We start from the raw sequence: 25,431 nt of genomic DNA on the forward strand, positions 1-25,431 counted from the left end.
TTTACTGTTTCATTTCTTTGTGGCTGTGACTGAGCAAACAGAACAAGATTTGTTTGCATTGTGCTCTTTCATTTATTTCCCATTTTGGGAGGAAGAGTCTTGCTAATTACTGACAAAACCCACAAGAGTTAATGAAGCTATTTATCACCGGGTATTTTTGTCCCTGTCACAAGGCTTGGTGCAGATCCCAAAGGAAATCTTTCCTGTGCATTAATAATCATGGATATTGTTCTACTTTTATCAACTCTGCCAGTGCTGATTAGGATTTGCTTAGCAGGAAAGAGTTCTGAGTTTGTCATTAAACTTTTAAATGAGTCTCCACACATATTTATTGATCTGTGTGATCCTTTCACATCCCAAAGTGCAAAGGGGAGCTTTTTCCAGCTTTATGTGTCCAGGCTGTGCCTTCTACTTTGGGGCCAGTCATGAGCAGTCTTAACTTGTGCTTTAGTTTATATCTGAGAAATAGAGATACCAGGTAAAACTAACTGGCATCTCCCTCAGGAAAAAAGTGTAGTGCTAAATAAAATAGGATTCTAAATTGCCTAAAGACAGCAAACAGCCTGATGTTGCCTTAGAAAAAGATGGATAATAGAAAATAGTCTCTTCTGCCTCTTCCTTTTCCCTTTAGCTACTGCTGAGCTTTAAACACAAGTGACAATTCTTTGCTTCTCTTGCTGGTTTTAAAATGCCCAGGGACTGCATAAAATACATCCATATGGCACTGAATACTTGGATCAGTGGCAGAGCAGGCTTTTATCTGGTTGTCCTTCAATGTGTAGCTGTCAGCTGTAAAACCCTCCTGGGTTTTTACATAGTATGCCTGGGAATGATTGTGTAAAAGGAAGGATCCTTTGGGAGAATTGCTGCTCTGCCTTTTAGAGGCAATTTCTTGTCCACTGGAGATGGACCAGTAAATACCAGTGAGCCAGCTCAGCTGTCTGAGTGGGAGGAGAAATCTCCAGGTGAGATGTGACCATGAGGAACAAGAGACTTTCCCACTTGTCACTGTCTGCTCACATCTTTTGCCGTGGCAGAAATACTGTTCAGGTTCCCTTGGGGAAGGGAGGTTTCACCTGAGCTATTCAGAATGAAAACCACAGCAGGGAGCATGGACAGGATGATCTTTAAAGGTCCTTTCCAACTCAACCCATTCTGTGATAACTCTTGCCAAATACTTGAAGCAAACTGCAGTAGTGTACAGCAGGAATTAGACCGGGAAAATGTATACTGCAAGACTAGGAATAAAATGAAAATTTTCTCATTTAAAGAAAAAGAGAGCAGGTTTTTAATAACTTTAACTAGCTCTGCATTCCTAGCTACAGAGACTAATGTTCAGCTAGATTGAATCCCAAGTGTGTGTCTCTGTCCAGGGGTATATGTAATCTAAAACAAGGCTGAGAACTTCAAATTTGAAGACATGAACCAGCCTTGAACCGGTAAGTTTTGGAAAGCATCTCTTGGAAAGAGAGAAAATAAATCCTTGATTTCTGCATTGTACTGAATTTGACTGAAAAGTGGGGGAGTGGAGTTACATGCCTGGCAGCAACACCCTGGGAAAAAACACTTACTAGGTCAGACAAGTGCATCAGCCTCCATTTCCTTCTGTCTTGGATGAATTATTGTAGAAAACAACACCGTGAACATGCTCTGAGGTACCCAAAGAGAACAGTGAATGAGAATTAATGAGCTTTTCAGGCTAACACATATTTTCATAGTCATCTTTTTTATAAGGCAGTTACTGAAGTGTTAATCATTTGATTACTGGTTGTTGTAGATAAGGGAGTAATTGGTCCCTTTTTGTAAATGATGGAAGTGCCTGACAGGAAGGGGCAGGCGTGAAAACTCATGTTTTCATGGATTATTGCCCAGAGAGATTGACTTGAAGTAAAACCCCTTTGCTCTGATGACATCTGGGTTGTGACAAAATCCTGTTTTGTATTTCCTTCTCAGTAGCAAGGGCAGGTCTTTAAAACACAATCCCAAATGTGTGTGAAACTTAATTTTTAGCATGGCTTGAAATAAGTATTACAAATTTCTTTTAGAAGCTGTTACAAATGAGCCTTTGGTGCTGGCCAGGGAGAAGGGCTGAATCTTGGCCTCCTTGGTGACAAACAGCTCTGGTGTTGCTTGAGGACATTTCCCTGAGCCCTGAGGAGCTGCACTTCCCTGTTTTCCTGGGGCTGTAACAAATAGAGTAGATATTTTTTGGTGTAACTCAGGAAAATCAAGTTATACCTTGTCTTGGGAAGGAAAAGCATGTGAAATGCAGGATCAGGGCAGCTCTTCCCATCCTTAGAGTTTAAAATGGTGCTCCTGTGCAAAGGGCTTGGCTCCTTCCTTTGTATCCCTGTTCTTGCAGCACGTGGGAACGAGCTGCAGATGATCCCAGCCATTCCCAGAACAGCTTTCAGTGTGTTCGTCTGCTGGGTAGGTGTCATTCCTTGTTATTCCCTGTTACATCATGCCAGTTCACTCCACTCCATGCTTCCCTTCCTGCTGCTCTGCACCAGACACTCATAAATATTCATGTGAGCTTCCCACCATCCATTTAGGCTCCTATCCCTGGCTAAGGGTCTGTTCCAGTTTGCTAAATGCAGCTTTTTTTACCAGTGCTGACGGCTGACTGGGGAGCTAAGGCTGATGTCACACTTTCTGCTTTGGGAAATTGCTGGGAATTGCAGGGATGTTAAGGGTTTAAAAGGTTTTGCTCAGAAATTCTCCTGTCACAAAGAGCTGACTGAAGTTCAAGGCACCTGATTGTCACAGGGTAAAAGGAAAATGGAAATTTCCTCAGCAGCAAAATTCTGGCTGTGCTGTTTCTTGCTTCATTGAATGAGTAAAACTCATCTCTCCACCTTCAGCTCTAATAAAACTGTCTCATCTTGCCTTGAAAAGTCCAGTCCAGACAGAATCTTTGTAAGGATAAAGGAAATTGAATTTACAATGAGCAAATAATCAACTTTTTGTTCAGGATCTCTCAGTACTTTAAAATACTCAGGGCTGTGTACAGAGGGCAAAGGAAAGAGGCCAGTTTGGTTATTCCACTGGTTCATTGATCACATGCTGCATCTCATTAAATTCATCCCCATTTTGTGTGGAGCACTGGGACAGTGCTATTACGGATCATCTGGAAGGGGGTTAAAACCTGTGTTTTAAGGAAATAAATTAATTTTAAGAGGCTCAACATTCTCTTATGAATCCCAGAATAGTTTGGATTGGAAGCGACCTTAAGGCTCATCCAGTCCCATCCCCTGCCATGGGCAGGGAGACCTTCCACTATCCCAGGTTGCTCCAGGCCCCATCCAGCCTGGCCTTGGACACTTCCAGGGCATCCATATGCTTCAGGATTACCTTGAGGTAATCCAGAACTTCCAAAAGTCTCTCATGTTGTCCAGTCAGTTTCTCTAGAGTTTTTATTTTTGATTGTTTCTGCTATAAATAGTCTCTGAATAACTGTGGTGATGGCTGTGAGGAGTTAACTTCTTTCGGCTTTGTCAACTGCTGGCTAACAAATGGAAATGGAAAACAGGGAAAGGCCAAGTCCACCTTTCCCTGTAGTTCACCAAGGCTGGACAGGCTGCTCTGGGAATCCTCCACATCCAGTCCTTGAATTTCTGTGTGTTTTTTCCCCTGCTCTGTGGGTACAGGCCAGTGATTCTCAAATTCGGAGCTCCAGCCTGCCAGCAATCCCTGAAGCCAAAGTAATTGATCCAGGACTGTATCAAACAGTTTTCAATAGTGCTTTTAATTAAAAGGCAAAATAAAAGCTTTGTTGTGGTGGTGACCTGAAAAGAAATATAGGATTGGCAGGGATTCATTGGTCTAAGAAGGCCAGCTGCAGTTGTTTGACATTGTTATTGATTGTGTCTGCCTTTCTAGAGTTCCTTTTCGAGGTAGGATACCATAAAACCTCCACGAATACACTGCCAAAAACCCCTTTCAGATGTGGTTGCTCTGCTGCCTGTCCTCCTTTCCCCAACAGTCATGGACAAACTCCTGCCAGCAGCATCCTTGTGGCTGTTTATCATTGGAGGAGGTTCAGAGCAGGTTGGAGCAGGTTCTGCAGCCTGTGTGTAAGTTCTTGAAAGGGCTTTGGCTTATTTTGGGGCTGAGGTTTTCCATGTGGGTGTTGTTTTGTAGCCCTGTGAGAGCTGCTGGATCCCCATTCCTGGAGGGATTTAAAGCCCTCTGGATGCAGCTCTTGGGGCCGTGGGTTAGTGATGTTCTTGGCCGTGATGGAGGAATGGGTGGATTCCATGATCTTGGAGGGCTTTCCCAGCCAAAAAGGTTATGTGATTTTTTTTTTTTTTTTTTTGCATTTTTAGAGGTATCCTTATGGACCAAAACGTGTCCTGAACTGCCAAAGAAATACCTAAATACCAATATTTGGCATCAGCACGTTGTGTGCAGGTCCTCACTGGCCGTGGTTCTGTGGGAAGCAATGCAGCTGCAAATGTCCTTTGTCAGAGGAGCAGCCACTAAAATAGAAGGAATAAAACTGCTGGAATTGTGTTGAAGGGACGTTGTGTTCAGAGGGTGCTCCCTGTGCTCCGCTCCCTCCGAAGCCGGCGGATTCGCTGTCACTGCTTTAATTTCCGTTGCCTGATCTCCGTGTTTGATCTCTGCCGTGAGCTCTAGGCCATTGTTTGTTCTGCTTGGAATGAGTATCAAACCCAGAATCAGCTAAAATCAGGGTGAGTTGTTCTCTGGGAGGAATGAAATGGAATGTATTTAAGGTAGAAAATGATGGAGCATCTCTTGAATTACAAAAATGGTATATAATCAAACCTAAATTGTTCCATGTTTTTGTGGGTCTTGTTTCCCTGTAACTCTCTGGATATTCTATGTTAACTTCCTTAACAGAATCTTAAATTCCTTCTTTTAAAGAAGCACATCTGTATAATAGGATGACAGAATAATTTATAACCTAGATCTTTAACTAGGCTGGGAATAAATTATCTTAAAAGGGGCTGTTTGAACCATTTTGTTTATTCTGCTTAGAGTGGTCCATGCATGGATTTCAAGAAGGTTCATGTCTTGCAGGCTTTTTACTGATGTTATTTTTTCTTGATTTTTTTTTTTTTTAATTTATTCAGGACTTAAAACTGCAAGGAATTGGCTCAGGTGGTCCTTTGGTCTGATCTTATATCCCATCAGGAAAGAAATGGCAGAATAAAATAGGTTTGACAGCAAAGCAGGAGTGCAATCAATAGGGAAAAAAATCAGGGTAAAAACATCCTTTAATTGGAGTGAGGAGATGAGACCTCCTCAACTGTGGCTTTTGCCTCTGCTCCCTGGGACTAGACTGGATTCCAACCCCCGAGTTTCTCACTGTGGCTGGGATAAACTTCACCTGACTGAGAGTTCCTTGGATGAATGCAGTCTGCTGGCTCTGTCAGTGCCTTCGGATAATGAATGAGTTCTGTTTCTTGCTTGGAGGGAGCCAGGTGAAATTTCCATAGTTTGACAGCAAAGAGCAGCGGAGGATGGGGGATGTTTTTATTATTTTTTAAAGAAGCTGCTTTAATCACTTTAATACAGCATTTCTGCTTCCAGTGCTGGGAATGACATACCTAAAAATACTCTTACTGGTTCATGCAGATCATTTTAAGTCAACTCTGTGCATCTTCCTTTTGGGGTTTCTTTTTAAACACAAATCTAAAAATGGTTTTGAGGCATTCATAATTCAGTATATTGTTCTTAGCAATGCTTTTCCTCTGGGTGCCTTGGGTTGGTTTTTTTCCCAGCAAAATAATTCCAGTGAAGATTTTGAGGTGAGCTTATCTATGAAAGAAAGTTGTAGTGTCACTGGGGTTTATCCTTCAGTCAAATCTGAAAGGAGTCATGCGAAGGGCAAGTGAAATTTTGGGATTACACTGCAATTTTTCTGCTATTGTGAGGAGAAGGCTTTCCTCATCTTCCTCCCTTTACCTCTGGCTTTCAGCAGGTTGGATCTTTTAGCCAAGGCTGCTTCTGAGAGCTGGGAGAGGCCAAGTGCGGTTTTCCAGTTGAATAGGCAGGACATGTTGATTACTTCTAAGGTTATTTCGCTTTGCAAATATTTCTCGGTTTGTTTTTTTTCCTGGTTGCTGATGCTTTGAAAGTTCTAAACGACCACTAGGTGAAGTCAGCAATTTAAATGTGACTTTTCCAGAAGAATCCGTGGACAAGATGTGAATCTCTAGTATGATATGCCTAAGAGAATGAGAGGGGGATGTCAGACCTGCTCCTCGTGCATCGCACAGTCCAAGTGCCACAGTCCCAATTACTTTTCCTTGGAGGTCACTCCTGGCTGGTGCCTGAGCCCTTTGCAGACTCTGGCAACAAATGACCTTCTAATCCCATGCTGGCAGGGAGGTGATTTGTGTTCTCTCATGGGTCTGTGCCCTCCTCCTCAGTGCCTCGGTAGAGTGCCCGGCACAGAGCGCTGCAGCCGGGGCTGTTCCGCACGCGCCGGCACCGAGAGCTGCGGGAGCTGTGGGAGCCCACCGTGAATCAGTGTCAGTACTGGGGGCTGCTGCTGGACACACAGATCTCCCCAGGAGCAGGAAAAAGGCAGCCTGCAAGAATCAGATGGAACGACCTTGGAATCTCTCCAGCGGCTGCTGTCGGATCAAAGTGGCTGGAAGCACGAGATCAGCGTATTGATTCCATCTTGCAGCTGACTTCTCTCTGTGAAATCCCTGCCAGGCAGTGGCTCAAGGCTCCCAGACAAAGGGTATTGATCAGGGTGACTCTGTGAGCTGAAGGCTTGGAATTTAGCCCCTCCTGGTTGATGGCAGTTCCACTTATAGGAACTTCACGACTTCCCATCTTTTAACTCAATCATGTTTGGGCACGTGGCTGTTTGCTGCCACAGTTCAGTTGCTGATTCAGGAGGGTGTTGGTATTTGGGAGGGTGTTGGTGTTTGTGGGTGTCTGCTGGTTTCTGTGCTGAACCAGTGATCAAACCTTGCCTTTTAGGAGTTTCCTAATTTTATATATCAGAACAGCCGACTTCTTGTCCCAGAACATACGAAAACATTGCAGCCTTCCAGAATTCATGTGGATGGGGTGAGCAGCCAGTTCATGATGGGAGCCACCAGCTCCAGATTCTTCCAGAGCTGACCCAGCCAAAGAAAACCATCTGAACAAGTCAGATCCGAGCTTAAAAATTCCTGTTGGAGCTGGACCCCTTCAGAAGTGTACATTGATAATGAGATGATAGAAGGTGCTCTGGGGGCTGGAGCCCCTCTGCTCTGGAGCTGGGATGGGAGAGCTGGGGGTGTTCAGGTGGAGAAGAGAAGGCTCCAGGGAGACCTCAGAGCCCCTTCCAGAGCCTAAAGGGGCTCCAAGAGAGCTGGAGAGGGACTGGGGACAAGGGCTGGAGGGACAGGGAATGGCTTCCCACTGCTGGAGAGCAGGGCTAGATGGGATATTAGGAATTCTTGGCTATGAGGGTGGGAAGGCCCTGGCACAGGGTGCCCAGAGAAGCTGTGGCTACCCCTGGATCCCTGGCAGTGTCCAAGGCCAGGTTGGACGGGGCTTGGAGCAAGCTGGGAATAGTGGAAGTTGTCCCTGCCCATGGCAGGGGGTTGGAATGAGCTGGTCTTCAAGGTCCCTTCCAACCCAAAACCTAGGATTTTATAATCACAGCACTTAAGCAGTGGTGTCTGAGGCACAGCTGTGTGATTAGGAGCTGTTTGATGTGGAGATTTTGTTGGACAGAAAGTTGTAAGGAGCCAAGAACTCATCTGGTGAAGCCGTTGTTCAGCCTCTTAATGACAGAAAAATGTCCAGAATTGATGTTCAGGTGCAGTGTCGAAACAAATGGTTTCTTTGGTTAATCACTTATTTACTTGGCTTCCCTCCTCTTCAAAACACTCTCGGATGCCTTAGATGTAAATTCCTGGAGTGGAATGACATCTGACAACTCTGCGTGCCAAGGAAGGGAGGAGAGTCCACTGCCCAGCTGAATAAGTTATTTTAGAGTTTAATTGCCTCAATTTCCCAGTTCCATGCCCTTCTGCTCGGCTTGTGGTTGACTTCGCTTTTAGCTGTTAGATCTTGATCTACAGAGGGAAAAGTGGCTGCAGACAACTTTTCCTGAGCAGTAAGTCACTTCTGCCCCTCGCCTTTCAGCTGGTTGCTGTGAGCTATGCAAGCTGCCTGTTTTTTTTGCCAAAAAGTTCCTTCTCAGCTCCTGAATTGTTTGAGATTTTCCCTGGCTTCCTGTAGCACAGCTGCCAGTGTGTCCAGCAGAACCCTCCTCCCTGCTCCAGTCAAAGCAAACCCCATTCCCAGCACTTCCTCCCCCACCTCTGTCCCTCCAAGGATGTGATACTGACCTTTTTCTTGGAATTGTTCCAGTAGCATACCAGGGATATTTTGGCCTAAAGGATATTGCATTGCTGACTAATGCTGCCCTGGACGTACTCGTGTGTGGAAATTTTTCCAAGAGATTAAATTAACTCACTAGATGAAAAAAAAACCCAAACCAACATCTTAATGAAACAAAGCTGAAGTCTTGAGTGTCTTATCTGTTCCTTGGGCTATAACCCCTGGATTACTTATCCAGTTGTTTCCCATCTGCATTTTAAGCAGCCGGTTGTTCTTGTCTCTGTGTACTACCTTGTTCTCCTTCTCCCTGCTGAGCTTCATTTACCTCCTGAGGTCATTTTGGCATTTTCCAAGATGAATTCAAATTCTGATTCTGTCCTCTCCCTTGCTTGCAATCACTCCCAAATTAATGCCTTTTGGGAATTCGAGAAACATACGGCCAGCAAGGCGGAACAGAAATTAGAGATACAGTGGGAACTGTGGGCTTTCTTTCCTGCCAGGATTTCTAAAAGGAATCCATTTGGGTTTTTTAAAAGGAGGAATGGCAGTGCCTCAGTATTCATGGAATTAAAACTGTGAGCAGTTGGTGTTAATACCAACTTGATCTGGTGCCTGTCAACATAAACCTGTGTCTGTTCAGAGAAGAAATGTCTTGGAACTAAGTCCATTAGGATGCTCTCTCCAAATGTTGGTTGAAGCAGATATTTAAATATAAACAAGCCAAGCATTACCTTATTTCCCCCCTCTTTTTGTGAAAGGAGTGAAGGTAGGGTAGGGAGGGAGGTTCCAGGAATAAACGGAATATTTTCATATTTTGTAGTCTGTGGTCAGACCCCGTCCAAGACATGTCACTCAGAAGGGAAGAATTTGCTGGAACACTTAATTGTCCTTCAGGGGTCGTGAGTTACCAAAGCAGATGATTTTCTGGGTGAGATTGGACCTGTGAAGAATTAAATGTGCCTATTTGCATCAGTGGCCACGTGAGGAAAACCAGCTTGTTTGTGACGCTGCAAATCAGTTCCTGGGATTCAGCCTGTGCTGCAGCGGGAAGGGATTGGGTTTGCTTGTCTGTGTCTCCTGAGGATTGTCACTGGGTCTGGAATGAATCCCTCCTTCCCTCACGGCAGCCTGTGGCTGTTTGTCCTGCACCAGCTCGAGCTGTTCAGCACATTCTTGGGACAAATCTGAGTAAGGGATTCGGGAATCATTCCCGTCTGGGATGCGCTGCTTCCGAAAACCTACTCAGAGAAGGGAATATTTGCTCTACCTTTGTGAAGGCAGCTTTTTAGCTTCATGGGAAACCTGACTCTGCCTCCAGAGCAGAATATGTTAGAAATTCATGTGGGAATGCAGATTTTGACTTGGGAAGATCTCATCTCTCCAAGGCTGTCTGCTGGGTTCCCGTTTGTTTAGCCCTTTTTCAGAGTTCACTGAAGATGAAAATGCTGCTTAATTGGGATACTGGAGATTTTGGTGACACTCTTATGTTAAGATTTAAAACAAACAAACAAAACCCCCCAAAACTCACCCCAGAAATCATAGAATGGTTTGGGTTGGAAGGGACCTTAATCTTGCCTTAAATCCCTGTGTTCACTGGGTGGTCACCCGGGCAAAGAACTAAAATCGTCGGAGTATTGCCTGGAGAACACAAGCTCTGCCTTGTGCACTCTTCCTGCCGTTTATCTGCACCAGCAGTGTTTGGGATCCGACACAAGTCACACAGTTCCTCTCTTCTGCCAGTGGGAGATGGCAAATTCCAGCTGCAGGGAGGTTGGAAAGAACATTGGGAGGAGATGTAGCCTTGAGGAACTTCAGTTGCTTCCCAGATAACTGGCCTACAGTTAAGAGGATTTATACACATCAAAATGAGGCAGCTGGAGATATTCCAGTTCCTGTGTATCTTGCTGATCCCTTCCAGGTGAAGATGGAGGAGAAGGAAAAACCCTAGGAAGTATGAGTTAGGCTTTGGCCCAGCTCAGCTGTGTTGTTTGGTCTTAGAGGAGAAGAAAATAAGTGTTGTGGGGATGGTGGGGTTTTAAAGTGAATAATTCCCGTATTTTATGAGTGAGAAGAGCTTTTTGTTGTTAATAATTAGTTGTGGGGGCTGTTAAATTCATTCAGTTCAACTAAAATTACTGAATGACTTGGTAGAAAATGGAGCAACGAAATTCATTTTCATCCCAAATCACAAATATTTAAGAGTAAAACTGATGCTTGGGAATGATACCGAAAAAATAAGTGACCTTACAATTGTAAAGTCAAATAACTGCTCTTGTCCTTGAGGGAAGTTTAAGTGCACGCTATGGATCTGTTGGACACAGTAAACCCTTTTAAAATGACTTGCTTAAAATTTGCTTTGAAATTGGTCCTTGAATCCATGGTTTTTTCTCTTCTTTTAGTGGGGAAGACTTCCTTGATCACCAGGTTCATGTATGACAGCTTTGACAACACCTACCAGGTAAATTAATCAGTATTTTTGTCTTGTGTAAGACTCCTCTGCTGCCGTGTCTTCCATTGCAGGAAAAGTCATTCCATAAGAGTTGGGGCACTGACCATGGAATTCCCAATTGTAAGATCTTAATCACCTGCCAGAGTGGCACTTCTGGGTTGGATTCTGCTCCAGAAGTTTATCTGCTGCTTGCAGCAGGATGAGCTGTGGTTCTAAAGGAACACCCGAGGCACAACCAGGGAATAGCAGTTGTTAAGTCTGCTAAGGGTTTTTTATCCACCATTTTCTACCAGACCATCAACAGATCTAATCCCTGTGTGTGGATAACATAACAGGTACCCAGCTCTTTTAAACAACAAGTTGACACAAGCTAGAAAATCATATAAAATGTAAAAAAAAAAAGGAGAATGTAGGAAGTTAGGAAGTTTAGAAAACAATTTTACAGATTAGCACTGTGCAATCCAGGAGAACAGTTGCCCACTGTTGCCCACTGCCAGAATTTAGCATGAGCTCAAAATGTGGCAAGATATAAAAGTACTTCAGTTTCCTAAAGTGTATCTCCTCCAAGCAGAACTTGTTTCATGACTTGGTTACAGTTGGTGATGTTCTGGATACACGAAACTGAGAAAAATCTGTTCCCTGGTGCCTGGGAAGGTTTTCTTAGGGGGGTGGGAGGAGGAGGTAATAGAAAAAAGGAAAAAAAAGGAAAACGTGATTCTCCCGTTCCTCAGTGTCTGCCCAAGGATCTCATTGAACTGAGTGATTTCCCTCCTGCCTCCTTCAGTAATTCCTCCTTGCTGCTGCTAGGAAAAACGAGATGGGAGGTTCTCCCTGAGCTGTGGGAAGAGGCACGCTTCCATAGTGTGGGAGGGCTGGAGCACACGTCACTGCTCCCGAGGCAGCAGACATCCTTGCTGATTCCTCCCACTGTAATTACATGGACATTGAAGGCAGTTCTTTTATTTAAACTGGTTTTTTTTTTCCCCCCAGTGTTTTTTCTTTTAGGACTGCTCCTTTTCCTTACGGAGTTTGTGTCCTAGTTCTTCCTTGAGGAAGGTTGAGCCTATGTGCTCTAGGATAATACGGGTGTCACCAGGAGAGGTGGTCTGTTGTAATACATTAAATGATTGCAAAATCAGTGAGTGGCACTTAGAACAGTGAGAAATCCTAAGGGCTTCCAAGATAACTTGGATTTAGGCATCAGTGCTGCCTGCCCAGTTTGGACGTTAATGGACTTGGGTCAGAGCCATTCAGCCAAACCCCTCGGTTTTCCTGGAGTCGTGACTGAGGTGGGGCCATACCTCCTATTGTGCTGGAGCTGGAAGAAGGAATCAGTCACAAAAGCTCCAGGAATTTGGCCAAAATCACATTGCCAAAATAGACGTTTTTGGATGCCCAGGATTCTCTAGAGACCCCTCAGAGCCCAGTATTTAATGCCAGTGCACATCACACCCTGATCATGGGTAACTGGAGCTGGAGGGGAGTTCAGGGATGATCTGCTTGTTCTGAACGTTTCTGGCAGATTCTGAATGTGTAGTTTTCTGAAACCTATCATTTGAACATGGGTTTTTATGTTCAGCTGTTAAAAATAGAAAGCTGCCATTTAATAAAATCCGTGCTGTGCATTGGATTCCTTTTGCTTGATGCTGGATGAGAGGAGTTCAGCTGTGTCCCTCTGTCTTATCAACAAGAACTTGCTGTACTGTGTCAGAAACCCAAACACCTGAAATAAAACCATGCAATTGGATCTGTTTATTTTACCAGGAGTGATTCCCCTCCATGGACATGCTGGGAATGATTTCCCTTGTGCTGTGGCACCATATGTAACATATCATAGAAGATCTCTTTTTTAGTAAAAGTCTGGGGTGTAGGGAATGCTGGAATCCACTCCTTGATACTGCTGCTTCCCTGTGTCGTGGTAGGACAGGCTGGGAGAGGAGAAGGCTCCTGGGAGAGCTCAGAGCCCCTTGCAGGGCCTAAAGGGGCTCCAGGAGAGCTGGAGAGGGACTTGGGACAAGGGCCTGGAGTGCCAGGACAAGGGGAATGGCTTCCACTGCCATTAGGATGTTCTCCAGGAAACTCCCACTGGTGTCTGGACATTTGGGTGCAGTTATGCTGCTGCTTTAGGAAAAACCAAGTTGTAGTGGTTGTTAGGGATCATGTAGGTGTGTGCCTTAATCTGCCTGGGAAAGTGAAGATCCATGGAGATATTTGGCAATTGGGAAGAAGACAATGTGCCCACATATCCTGGTTGAGTTGAGGGACACCAATTTGTCACATGCATAAAAATCCCTGCTGCTACCCAAATAAATGTGTGGATTAAACTGTAAATATGCATGAACTGAAGCCGAGCTTTAGAGCCTTTTGTGCTTTAAGGAATTGTTCTAGTTGTGATATATTAAACAAATTGCTTATTGAATCGAGTTGTATCTTAAGAATAAGAAACCCAAGCTGTTTCTCTTTCAGCTGCTGCTGCTCCCCTGAAAATCACTGCAGGTGTTCTGACATTTCATTTAAGAGCTGTTGGTTTTCTCATCTCTTTACAGGCAACAATTGGCATTGACTTCTTATCAAAAACCATGTACTTGGAGGATCGAACAGTGAGTAAGATTTTGTTGCTCTTCTCTGTGAACAGTAGGAATGAGGACCAGCATCTGGTTTTGTGCAGCCCACACTTCTGAGATCACTTGGAAGCACAGGCTGAGCCTTCATCTCCCAGCTGCTTCCAGACTGACAAGTGCTGTGGAGACACAGCAGTGGGGAATGGGAAGTGGGGAATGGGGAATCATCACTTGGTTCATGTGTGCAGGGCTCTCGGGTGCAGTTTGGGAGTGGCACAAGGTGCTTTGGTGTCATCCTCTCTGAAGAAAGAGATGATACAGATAATTTGAGGGGTGAATGGTGGTGGGAATCTGGAGAAAGGGGAACCATGCTTAACCCCTTCAGTTTTTGATGCCACAAAACAGAAAGGTAAAATACAGATTGCCAGATGTGGCCAGTTAATAGCTGGCTCCATCTTCTTCCTCTTTTGAAAAGAAGGTGGTCTCTGATGAGTTCACAAATGAGATTCGTTTCTTAGCTTGGTGCGGTCTTAGCTGCTCAAGTGAAATCACTCCTCTGTGCAAGCAAAGCTGTGGTTTAAAATGAGCTCAGATTCTTAATTAAGAAATTCAGCCTCAGTTGAGCTATTTGCAGAAACAAAACTGCAGTGCTGCAGAAGCTTATGGTACTGGATAAACCCCCAATAAATGGGATTGCATGGAAAGTGCTTGAGGGATGAGATGTGCTTTCCATGGACAAGCTGGCTCTTACACACCTTGCCATACATGTTGCTTCTAGTGTGTCTTGCCTTTTCTTCCAGAACCTTGCTGGTAAGAGCCATTCAGCCTCTCTGTGCATGTTACTTTGCAGTTTAGAGTTATAAAGAGCATTTTATCCTTGAAAAACTGACATGAGTAGCTTTCCCAGCTTTTCCACCAGCAACCATCCTCCATGCTGCTGGAGGTTGCCTGTGTGGGTCCTGAGGACAGAGAGCAGAGCATGAAACTCTGGTGTAGGGAGAATTGCAGGTGAACATTTCACAGAATCACAGGATCACTGAGGCTGGAAAAGCCCTCCAAGATCAAGTCCAACCATTCCCCAGCACTTCCAAGGCCACCACTGCCCCACGTCCCCAAGTGCCACATCCACATGCTTCTGAGCACCTCCAGGGACGGTGATTCCATCACTTCAGCCGTAGCTTTCTTGTTGGTCCTCTCAGTTTGGAAGCTGAGCCATTCCACCCCTCCCCTTTTGGAAGGGAAGCATTTTTTGGGAAGCTGAGCTAGCTGCACCCCCCAGTTTGGCTGCTACTGTCCCTCGGGAGAGATTGCTGTAAGCAGACGGTATCCTGCTGCTCCCAGTCCCCAGGCATCTCCTGCATGAGTTTATCCTTTTCATTTAGCTTTTTTGGAAAAAGTAAAGCGTTTATTTACTCTTTTATTTTTAGTGGCAGTTTGGCTTTTTTAATTTTCTCCCACCCACAGATCAGGTTGCAGCTGTGGGATACTGCGGGTCAGGAACGTTTCCGTAGCCTCATTCCCAGTTACATCCGTGACTCTGCTGCTGCTGTAGTAGTTTACGATATCACAAGTAGGTATTTTGCACTGGGTTTGACCTTTTTTCTTATTTTTCTTGCTTGTTTGACTGATTTTGTTAGGTACGGTTGCAATTATGGGACACAGCAGGTCAAGAGCGGTTCAGGAGCTTGATTCCTAGCTACATTCGTGACTCCACTGTTGCAGTTGTTGTTTATGATATCACAAGTGAGTGGGGGGAATTCTGCATTTCTAATACTCTGCCCTTTTCATCCTCTAGCTTAGCTTTGCATGTCCTCTCACGTCATCTGCTTGGGCTTCATCCTGGCATGACAAAAGCGTGGTTTCTTTGCTTGTTTTAAACAAGCCCCGTGGTTGCTGCTGTTGTGATCTAGAAACTGTCTCAGAAACATCATTTTAACCCTTCCCTATCCCATTTTCTTCAGTCCTCGAGTCCTGCCTGCTCTCGTTGCACTCTTCCATCTTCCTTTTGGTTACAACATCACCTGTGACTTTTGGTCTTCATGTTCATGGGTATCTGAATTCTCAAATTGGAGGCTGTTGTAGCTTGCTTCACTTCATTCACCCTCCCCCACTGAACAAAATCTGGGCACGGGCTGGCGGGGAGAACGCATTAACATCACATTTTCCTTGGAATCAGCCACTCTCATGTGCTGCAAGATGTAAAACTCACCACTAAGCCCTTCCCCTTTAACAATTGCTCTTTCATTTCTTACTAAGGTATGTACATTTTTGTCAACTAAAATATTAGTGCTTCTTCAACCCTGCTCCTTCTGTCCCTCCCCTCAGTCCAGACACCCCTTAACTTACCAGTTCCTGCACTGACAAAGAGCAGAAATTTTGTTTTAGGGGAGCTAGACCTTCAGACAATTTCAGTTCTAAACCAGAATTGACTGGGAACGATGGCCTAATTCTACGCAAATGCCTAAGTTCTTGTCCTTTGATTTATAAATACGAGGAGATTACAGCAGGAATAGGGGCTTTACTAGAAAAGCTCTAATTGTTAAAAATGGCACTTTACTTTGAGCTAAAATTACAGGTTAGCTGTGAACTCTGAATTTTTTCCTGACCCAGCAAATTCAATATTGCCAAGCAGTAAAGAGAATTAAGATGCTGGCAAGTGATCAAGTCGTGGCTGTCTAGCACGCAATATATTACTTTGCAGTAGAAGCCATTAAAAAAAAATCAATACTTTTCAAGAACTGCTGCAGTGCCCCCCCCCCCCCCCTTTTTAAGTACTGAAACTACTTGGGCTGCTCATATGCTCTTTGTGTCACTAACTGGCAAATGCTGAGCTCTATGGCAGCTTTCCTCCAACTCCTTTTTCCCTGTGGGATGTGACTTGTCAAGCACCATACAGTCTGAATTCTTACCTTGCAGCTTTTAAGGAGGTAGCATTAAGTGCCTGTGAAGAGGTTAAATTTCTGCTTCTGGTTTTATGCAAAGATTTAGAAATTGTTTTGAAGGCAAGTGTTCAGTGCCACAGGAGTTGCTGCTGTGTTGTGTAACCCTGGGATTCCCTAGAGAAAATAAAAATTACTCATTCAAGTGTACAAAATGCAAGGCTGGGATTGAGGATTTTGAGAAGCAGTGGAATTGTAGGAACCTCTGTAGGTACACAAGCCATGAGCAGTGTGGAGTGCAAAAACTAATCCCCACTCCCTATGGAAAATACTTCATGTTGAACTAAAAAATAAGGAACTGAAACACAGTGATAAGCCTTTTCATTTTAGGTGCTGTCAAATTATAAATGGACTCAGTTCCCTCCCTGGCTTTGAATCCACCTGTAATGAAGCCCTTGCCCACCTGAAATTAATGCCAGACTTTCCGTGTCCTTTAGTGGGGGAGATTTAGGGTTCCACTTGCTGATTCTTCATCACCCTCTTCCGCCGACTCCACAGAATATGAAGCTTCTCTTTCCAAGTCCAGATGTATTTCCTGGTGAGCTGTGAGGGACACCTGCAGTGATAACCCTCTCCACTGTTCTCTGATAGATGTAAACTCCTTCCAGCAAACCACAAAGTGGATCGATGATGTCAGAACGGAACGGGGCAGCGATGTCATCATCATGCTGGTGGGAAATAAAACAGATCTAGCAGATAAGAGGTATGGAGGAATAATCCAGCTTTCAAATGCTTTTCTTACTCTTCTGCTGTTTGCTTCTATTTTAAGGAGTATATTTAAATGTACTTTTTTTCTGGAGATGGCTGTGACTAGAGAAATCTCAATTTTAAACCCGCTTTCTTTTCGCTAAGCCAAATTTCCATCACAGTGCTGTGAATGAGTGGAAAAACCATCACCAACTTGTCCAGATGTCAGGAGAGAAGGGGCTGTTGACTACAGCCCACATCAGTGAATGAATAAACTGGTTACAAATATTTGTTCTTAATAATGTTTTGCTTAATGGGTGGAATGCATATCCAGGGAAAAATGGGACAAAATTCCTCCCGTATGAGATGGTTACACTTGGACCTTTTTTAAAACAGTATGGTTTTGATGATTATTTTTGGACTGTGATTGCTAATTGTAAAATATAAAATAAAATAAAAAAAAAATAAAAGCACAGCCTCCTGGACAGGAATTTGGGGGTGAACACTTGGCTGTTCCACTGGAATGCTAAGTTCTGCTTTGGGAGCCAGGTGTGCCATGGAAGTGGGTCTGGTACCTGAAGTGGTGATATCTCTCTGCAGCTCTGCATTCCAATCAGGAAAAAAACCCATTAAGTGCTTTCAGAACTGTAATAAATCTTAATTATTAAGGTGTTTGTCCAGATTTGGGTTTTTTTCCCCTAACTCTGTGTTTTCTTCCCCAGACAAGTGTCCATCGAGGAAGGAGAAAGGAAAGCCAAAGAGTTGAATGTAATGTTCATTGAAACTAGTGCAAAAGCAGGATACAATGTAAAACAGGTGAGTGGCACTTCCCTGGATATTGGGAGGCCTTGGCAAAGGGAGACAGTGGGAATTGTAGTCCACACACAGCAAGCAACCCCTCAGAGTTGTTGGCTGAGGTTCTGAAGGATCCCTCACCTTGCATCAAATGATTTGGGGCTTCCTTCCCCTTAAATAATAGAGGAGTAATGGAAGAAGCTTTGTGAGTACAGAATCACACCTTCCTGGATTTTTGGTGATCCAGATTTGGTGTTTGGACTGAGAGTGAGACAAAAAGTTGGGGAAACACAGGTCTGAGGAGTGTTTGTTATTCAGTGAATGAACAAACCAGTGAAGGAGGAGCGTGATGGCTTAAAATGCTTCCAGTGCACAGGGGGACACTGGAACTGCTGTTCCCACTCTGTTGGAAGGCACTGCAAGTGACAGCAAATGTTCCTGGACAGCCAGAGCTATTTATTTCTAGTAGATGATGAGTTGCTTTTGAATTGGGGAAAGCAGTGAAAGGTCTTTTGAGCTGATGGGACTGCAGAAAAATGAGCGTTTATGTCCTGAGATGAGCTGTGGCTCTTTAAATTTGGACCTGGAAAAGACATAGATACTTGTGTGTCTCCACAGAGCAAACACAAACATGTGAAATGCTGTGTTCAGCTCCCTGTCCCCTGGGAATAGAAGGATATGGAGCTGCTGGAGAGAGTCCAGAGGAGGCCCTGGAGCTGCTCCAGGGCTGGAGCCCCTCTGCTCTGGAGCCAGGCTGGGAGAGCTGGGGGTGCTCACCTGGAGAGGAGAAGGCTCCAGGGAGAGCTCAGAGCCCCTTGCAGGGCCTAGAGGGGCTCCAGGAGAGCTGCAGAGGGACATGGGATAAGGGGTGGAGGGACAGGACACAGGGAATGGCTTCCACTGCCAGAGGGCAGGGATAGATGGGATACTGGGAAGGAATTGTTCCCTGCGAGGGTGGGCAGGCCCTGGCACAGGGTGCCCAAAGCAGCTGTGACTGCCCCTGGATCCCTGGAAGTTTTCCAGGTCAGGTTGGATGGGGCTTGGAGCAAGCTGGGATAGTGGAAGTTGTCCCTGCCCATGGCAGGGGTGGAACTGGATGAGCTTTAAGGTCCCTTCCAACCCAAACCATCAGGGATTCTCTGTGTATGGATGACATTCTATGTATATTTTATGTATGTAGTTACACAAATGGTTTCTATGCAGAAATGGTACCAGGAGTAATAAAACAGGATTATAAACTACTTTATGTTCTAGACAGGACTAAAGGGTCTGTTATTAAAATGTCCCTTGACTTTGCCTCTAAGTAGCAAAATGATTCCCTATATAATGGGATAATTATAGCAGTGTTAACTCAGAGCTCTTTCACTGCATTACCCACCATGGACGTATTGGCTTCCAGGGTCCCCCAATTATCCTGCCACAACAGAGGCTGCCTTGTAATTAAGGTTTGGATTCTGTGCTGCAGTCCTTAATGAGTGCTTAGACCTGGGGGTGTGCACTGAGAGCAGTTGCTTCACTGAGAGGAGTGATGATGATGGTGATGATGAAGCAGCAGCTCTACACTCCTTCTTTCCTTGAGGGAGTTTCTGTGCCCTGCCTCATTTCCAGAGGTTCTGTAGCCAAGCCTGTGAGGGAGTTGTGGCTTTCAGGGCCGGGTGGAACCCTGAGGATTTGATGGTGTGCAAAGACACGAGTGGATATTCAAAAAGAATTAAAAGTGGATTTTTCTTCTAAGTTTTGATCCAGATGTTGCAGGCGTGGCCTGGGATGTTCAAGGCTTTCAAAGCTCTTCTATACTCTAGAATATTTGTAACTCTCAGTTTTTTATTAGTTTAATAAGTAGTTGTTTAAACAATTATCAAAGGATAAGACCTTTAGTGCCACCACTTAGATGGTTTCCTGTTTCCTTGCTGCTTCTCTATTGAATTGTGTGAATTTATTTTAGTAACTTAGCAATAAATTCTCTCCCAGTGCAAGGGGAAAGTACAACTGCAGAATGGATCCCCTACCCACAACCTGTGTAAAATCCTTAATAAGCTGAATGCAAATTTGACCTTCCCAAGGTTGGTAACTTCTATCCACAATATATTCTGGGCCTGGAGAACAAGCACTGTCTTTAAGTTAATTTTCATACAGAATTTTCATACAGAAACAGCTGAATTTCTTGTCCTGTTCGGGGAGGGAATGGCTGTGACTTTCCCAGCTCCTCCTCATCAGTGGGAATCCAGGGGACTTTGGTCCTTGTGTGCTGCTTTTAGCTTCTGGTTCATCCTTTTCCGCTGGAAGGCAGCATGGATAAGAGGGAAGGGCACTGCCCTCAGCTTTGTGCTCCCTGCAGCTGCCCTGCAAATCCAGAGGGCCTGGCTTTGTGCTGGGACCGCAGTAGGTGAGGTGCTCTGTCCTTGCAACAGCAGGTATTCCAGTGCCAGCATCTTCTACCAGCAAAGAAGCAGAGGGGATCGTGCTGCTGCCAGGCTTTTTTTGCCATTCCCTGTGCCAGGAAAGGGGAGAGCTCTGAGGATGGCACCTCAGTGCTGTGTACTGTTGGATCTGTGACTGCAGAGCTGTTTGCAGTCCCCAAGGTCCTTCACACTTGCTGTTCGTTCTGGCTTTAGGCAGGGGCTATTGAAGAAGAAATGAGTGGATACTGGGGAATAAAAGCGGTGGTGGTGTTATTGTGGGGTTAAACTGATGCAGCAGAGGGGAAAAGATTGGCTTTTGGATCCTGCAAAGACTGATTGCCAGGGGAGCCTTAAGCTGGAGAAGAGAAGTAGATAACTTGCTCCATTTAATGCAGAGAATCGTAGTCTCTGATTCATTCTGTCAGCCCTGAATAAGCTTTAAAAGACTTTGCGATTCCTGCTCTGGCTCGGCAGTCTGTATTTCAGGGAATCTTATTGTTAGTCCGTGGATTTCATGCCCAGAATATGTCAGGGTTCATTTTGCTGTCTTGTAGAAAGAGAGGGGAGGGAGAGCCCTTGAATTCCTCCCTCCAGCAGTACCTGGCACACTCCACGCTGGCCCTGGAAGAGCCAGGGGATGAATGTGGTCCTTGGCAGAAGAACTTTCTCACGGCAGCAGCTCCCTGAGCACAGCCCCTCTGTGACCCTGTTCTCACAGAGCTGGGCTCTTTCTCCTGTCTTCTGATTCTTATCCATCTGATGGGCAAGAATTATCCTCAGAGCTGCAGAGAATGAGAATTAGGGAAAGATTTTTGTTTGCCTTGCATTGGGGAACAGGTTTCTTGCCCGGTTTTTCCATCTGGACAGTGATCCTCCTGTCCTTTCCATATTGCTGCTGGACTGTGGCTGAAAACTGGTTTATGCCTGCAGTCCTTTGTGACCCTGATCTGTTGGGATTTATTGGCTGGAGTAGCAGGAAAGGCACAGTTTGGCAAATGGCTGGAAACTGATGGTGAGAGATGAGGCTTTTTTCCAGAGTTTCTATCAGGAAGCAGATTGCAGAGTTGAACGCTGAGAGAGCGTTTGTGTGGCTTTTAGTCTTTCAGCTGCTGCATTTAACTCCTGCCTTGGAAAAAAAGTCCTGGATGCTCATCAATACTTGTGTTTTTGTACCCACACAAACATTTAAACATGTACATGTGTGTGTAGACACACACTGGCTCGGGGCTGACAGCACCAGGAAGCTCGGAGGGCCCTGTGGGAAGGCTGCTTTCCAACCATCAGGAAGTTTCCCTAATTGGATTTACTCACATATGCTGGGGCTGATAAGCAGAACGTTAATAAGAAAGAAAGTTGATTTTTCTTAGTTGCCAAATTCCTATTTTTAGTCCGATAATTTAGGGGAGAAATACTGCTAAAAGCATCATTTTATTCCTGGTCTTAATGTAAAGAAAGGATTACTGTATTTTAAACAGTAAATTCTTTTTGTCAGCACTGTGGTTTAAATGCAGAAATTCCAGTTGGTTCCATCAGCTGAGGATTTTTTAAAGACTCCTCACCTTTCCTCTGCGTGGGCATTCCTGCTGTTGGTTTAGGTACAGTTTAGCACCTGGAATTTTGTTATGTCCTGGTTGGCCTCTGAGGATTTTCCTGAGGTTTTCAGGGAGGCTGGAAGGTCCAGGTTAATTGCAGAGGTTCACAGAAACACAGAGGGGGGGTGTACTAAGCTTTGTTTACTTCCAAGTTGTTGGCTGAAATCAGGGAGTTACGTCAAGGACCGACTTCTCAGACCCCTGTCCTTGGCTCAGATTCCACTGTGTGCCAGATTCCTGCCAGGAAAGGTCCCAGACAGGCCAGGGGGCTTGCTCATGGTGAGCTTGGAGGGGGCTGTCAAGCCAACAAAGTTGTCTTAATTGTCTCTCCAGCATCATTTGGACACTGGGAGCCAAAGCGGGGAAAGCCCTTGGGCAGGGACCCGCAGGGCTGGTCGGGTACCCACATTCCTGATGTAAACAGGCTGGCAGTGGCTTGGCTTGGTTTTCTGTGGAAAGTGGGTCACTGGGAATAAGTGGTTTAGCTTTGTGTCATTTGAGGAGAGGCAGGAAAATGTGCAGTAATGGAACACACCAGGGCTGACGTCAGACCCGCACCGGGCGATCCAGGACTCCCGCGCGGCTCTCAGGGATGCGGTGGGAACACAGCGATGGATGGAGAGCATCCTGTGCTGGGGGGGACAGGCAGCTGGATCCAGGGCAATTCTCCTGCAGTAGTAGTGGGCACATCTGTAGGGTCCTCACCCAGAGGAAAAGCCATGTGGTGGGAATTACAAAGCTGATCCTCAGGGGCAAAGGCAGGAAATGCAGGAGAGGAAATCAGTTCCATTCCATCTCGCCTCCTTCAAGTGGAATAAAACCGTGAGGAGAGTTTGGAGCTCAGACCTTGCTGGGAAACTGGAGGTGGTGTTCAAGTGAGAGGCTTTGGATGCATTTGTTCTGTGCTTTATGCCCTGAATGTGGACATAGGATAACCATGGCGTGGGCACCAAAAGATGAGGATTAGGTTTGGGCACGTTCCTTTGTCTGGTTTACAGGAGCCTGAGCCACAGCTGGGTGAAGCTTGGAAGAAATCCTTTCCATACATCCCATTTTCTGACACTTTTCCATGTGTGTCAGCTCAGCTGATACGGTGACAGGTTCCTGGATGGTGTGTTTGCCTTCATCAGCATGTCCATGCTCCTCTGTAATCCTCTGGGGAGGTGTGAAAATGGAATTCCCAGCTGGCATGGGGAAGTTGTTGGGGTCCATGGACATACATGGCAGGTGTGAGGTGAGGTGCTGGATGCCTCCCATCCTATTTGCAGAGAAGGTGCAGGAGGTTTGCTGCTCACAGCCATTTGATCTCCACTAACAAGAGCTGTGCTTTGCCCTTTCCTAGGAATAAAGGTTATATTTGGTGTCAGGATTTTGGGGCTGAGCAGTGTAAATAGTGCTGCAGGATGTGTTGAATCATTGTTTGAACTGTCTCAGCCGGGGGGAGCCGTTGTTTTCATCTGTTCCCTGTGTGGTTCTTTGCAGCTTTTCCGACGCGTGGCAGCTGCCTTGCCTGGGATGGAAAGCACACAAGACAAAAGTAGAGAAGACAGTATCCTTTCTGTGCCTGTGCCAGGCGTTACCCTGGACGAGGAAAAGCCGCTGCAGCCCTCGTGCAGCTCGTGGACATCCCAAAAAGAGGGGGAATAGGGGCAAGTAACCTTCGAGCTTGAAGTGCTGAGGAAGAAGGATTGGTGGGTTGAAAGGCTGGGAGCAGGGGTGTTGAGGGTGGAAGCAGCAGGGGAAGGAATGGTGATGCAAAAGGATTCTGTGCTTGGTGTTTGAACGTGTGGGATGTGGGGAGCGAGGTGGGAGAAACAGCTGCAAAGAGGTCTGAAAAAACCCCCCTATGTGGCTCTTGCACATCTGGCTGACAGAATCCAAAATCAAACTGTCGTGGAAGGGACCTCTGTAGGCCCCTTCTCTGACCTTCCTGCTCAAAGCAAGGCTGACTCCCAGATTAGGCCAGTTTCTCCAGGTCACATTCAGGGAAACTTGGGAAATCTCCAAGGATGGAGATCCCATAACCTCCCAGGGCAGCCTGTCATGGCCTGGACCCCAGGCAGCATCTCTGTGGTGGGAGGGAGAAGACTCAACTGATGCGAACAGTCTTAGCCAAGGGAAAGCAGGTGGCATGAGGGATGGAAAAGGCATGATGTAGCAGTATGGCTACACTGGAATCACTGCCCTGGCCAGGTGGGTGTGTTTGGAATAGCAGTTTTTCCAGGATTGTTGGTTTTATTTGCAGCAGGGATCATGGAGCTGGTAAATAGAGGAGAAATTGTATCTTGGTGGAAAGAAGTCCCAGCAACTGTGGGAGTGAGACAAGCCAGGCCTTGACATTCCATCAGAGTATCTGATACATGGGGGAAAGAAGGATTTGGGAAGCTGGGGATTGCAGCTGCTGAGGCACAAGCTTTGTGTGATAGGGACTTGAGTGAGCAGAAATACTTCGTCATGCAGGTCCCTGAAAGGTTAACAAGCAACAGTCTTTATTAATGAGGGGTAGAGTGCACAGGCAGGGGCTGTGCCAGGCAGTTTGATCACCAGTGTCTAAACGGGAGCGCAGCAAGGGCACTGGGAATTTGGCTTCCTGCAGCCTGCAGATAGCAGGGATGGAATAGCATTGTCTCCTGGGCAGCTGCATTAGGATTAATGGGGGTGTTTTTGCAGAACATGGAGGGTTCAAGGATCTTGACCCACTCGTGCTCTGAGATGAAGCTGTCAAGGCTCATGTCAAGCATCTCCAACTTAAACACACTTCAAGCTTTAGATCAGTCAAATGGACCAAACACTGGAGATGAATTATCGGTCTTTTGTTTCTCTTTCCGTGTTTATTTTCTCCAAACCTCTTTAAAAAGCAACTTCAACCCCCTAAAGAAATAAGTTGGAAGTACCAGCTGTGTGATCTCTTTGCCTCTGTGTTCTCTGATAAGGGGAACGCTGGAGACTTGTGGTGAACAGCTCTGAGCTGGGGATTAGCATTCAAAGCTCCTCCTGGGAAAAGTTCCGTGAGGCTGTAACTGTAGGGCATCCACTGGGAATTGGAGTGCTGCAGAGGGAGTCGCTTATCACAGGCAGGTTCTGAGCAGCCAGCTCTGCAGTGACCTTGTGGGACAGTAGCTGTCACTGGAAGGGGGAGCTCAGGCTGGTGGCAGGGCTTTGTTGGTTGCTGGTGGAAGCAGAGAGGTTTAACTGAGCACGGATGGATGGGGAGGTCAGGATGGCACGGCCGGAGCTCCGGGGATTAGCAGGGTGCAGTGGTGCCCAGGAAGTGGTAGAGTCCCCATTCCCAGAGGGATTTAAAGTCGTGTGGATGTGGCACTTGGGGATATGAGATACTGGTGGCCTTGGTGGTGCTGGGGGAGCAGGTGGACTGGAAGATCTCGGCGGGCTCTTCCAACCCGAATGATTCTGTGGTTGTGCAGAAACAGTGATCAGACCCTTCGGTGTATCCATGCATCTTTAATTCCCACAGCAAGAGGTCAGTGGGATCGCTGGGAAGAGCAGACTGGTTGGAGACAAGCATTGGGGTCCGACATAGTTTCTGCTGCATATTTAATGTGCCAGTGCCAGGGCAGGAGGGGCAGGTGAGAAACCTTCGGTTTGGAGCTGGTCTTTCCAAGCATTTCAGTGGGGAGCACTGAAAGTGCCGTTCAAAATCCTGCTCTTGGTAGGGAAGCAGAG

The 25,431-nt window shown here is 45.8% G+C and overlaps 1 protein-coding gene across 2 annotated transcripts in view; it reads left to right on the top strand.

The window, feature by feature from the left end:
- RAB6A (RAB6A, member RAS oncogene family) overlaps positions 1–25,431 on the top strand; it is a 39,907-nt gene that overhangs the window by 14,239 nt on the left and 237 nt on the right. The window contains exons 2-7 of one of the 2 annotated variants that reach the window (XM_082277391.1): positions 10,722–10,780; positions 13,318–13,371; positions 14,970–15,075; positions 16,863–16,974; positions 17,681–17,774; positions 23,230–23,296. In XM_082277391.1, the coding sequence (XP_082133517.1) occupies positions 10,722–10,780; positions 13,318–13,371; positions 14,970–15,075; positions 16,863–16,974; positions 17,681–17,774; positions 23,230–23,296 (492 nt within the window). Of the gene's footprint in view, positions 1–10,721; positions 10,781–13,317; positions 13,372–14,796; positions 14,903–14,969; positions 15,076–16,862; positions 16,975–17,680; positions 17,775–23,229; positions 23,297–25,431 lie in introns of both variants that reach the window. The other variant, XM_082277390.1, reaches the window with a different exon arrangement.

This window comes from Coloeus monedula (genome assembly GCF_965178545.1).
Source record: "Coloeus monedula genome assembly, chromosome: 3".
Taxonomy (NCBI): domain Eukaryota; kingdom Metazoa; phylum Chordata; class Aves; order Passeriformes; family Corvidae; genus Coloeus; species Coloeus monedula.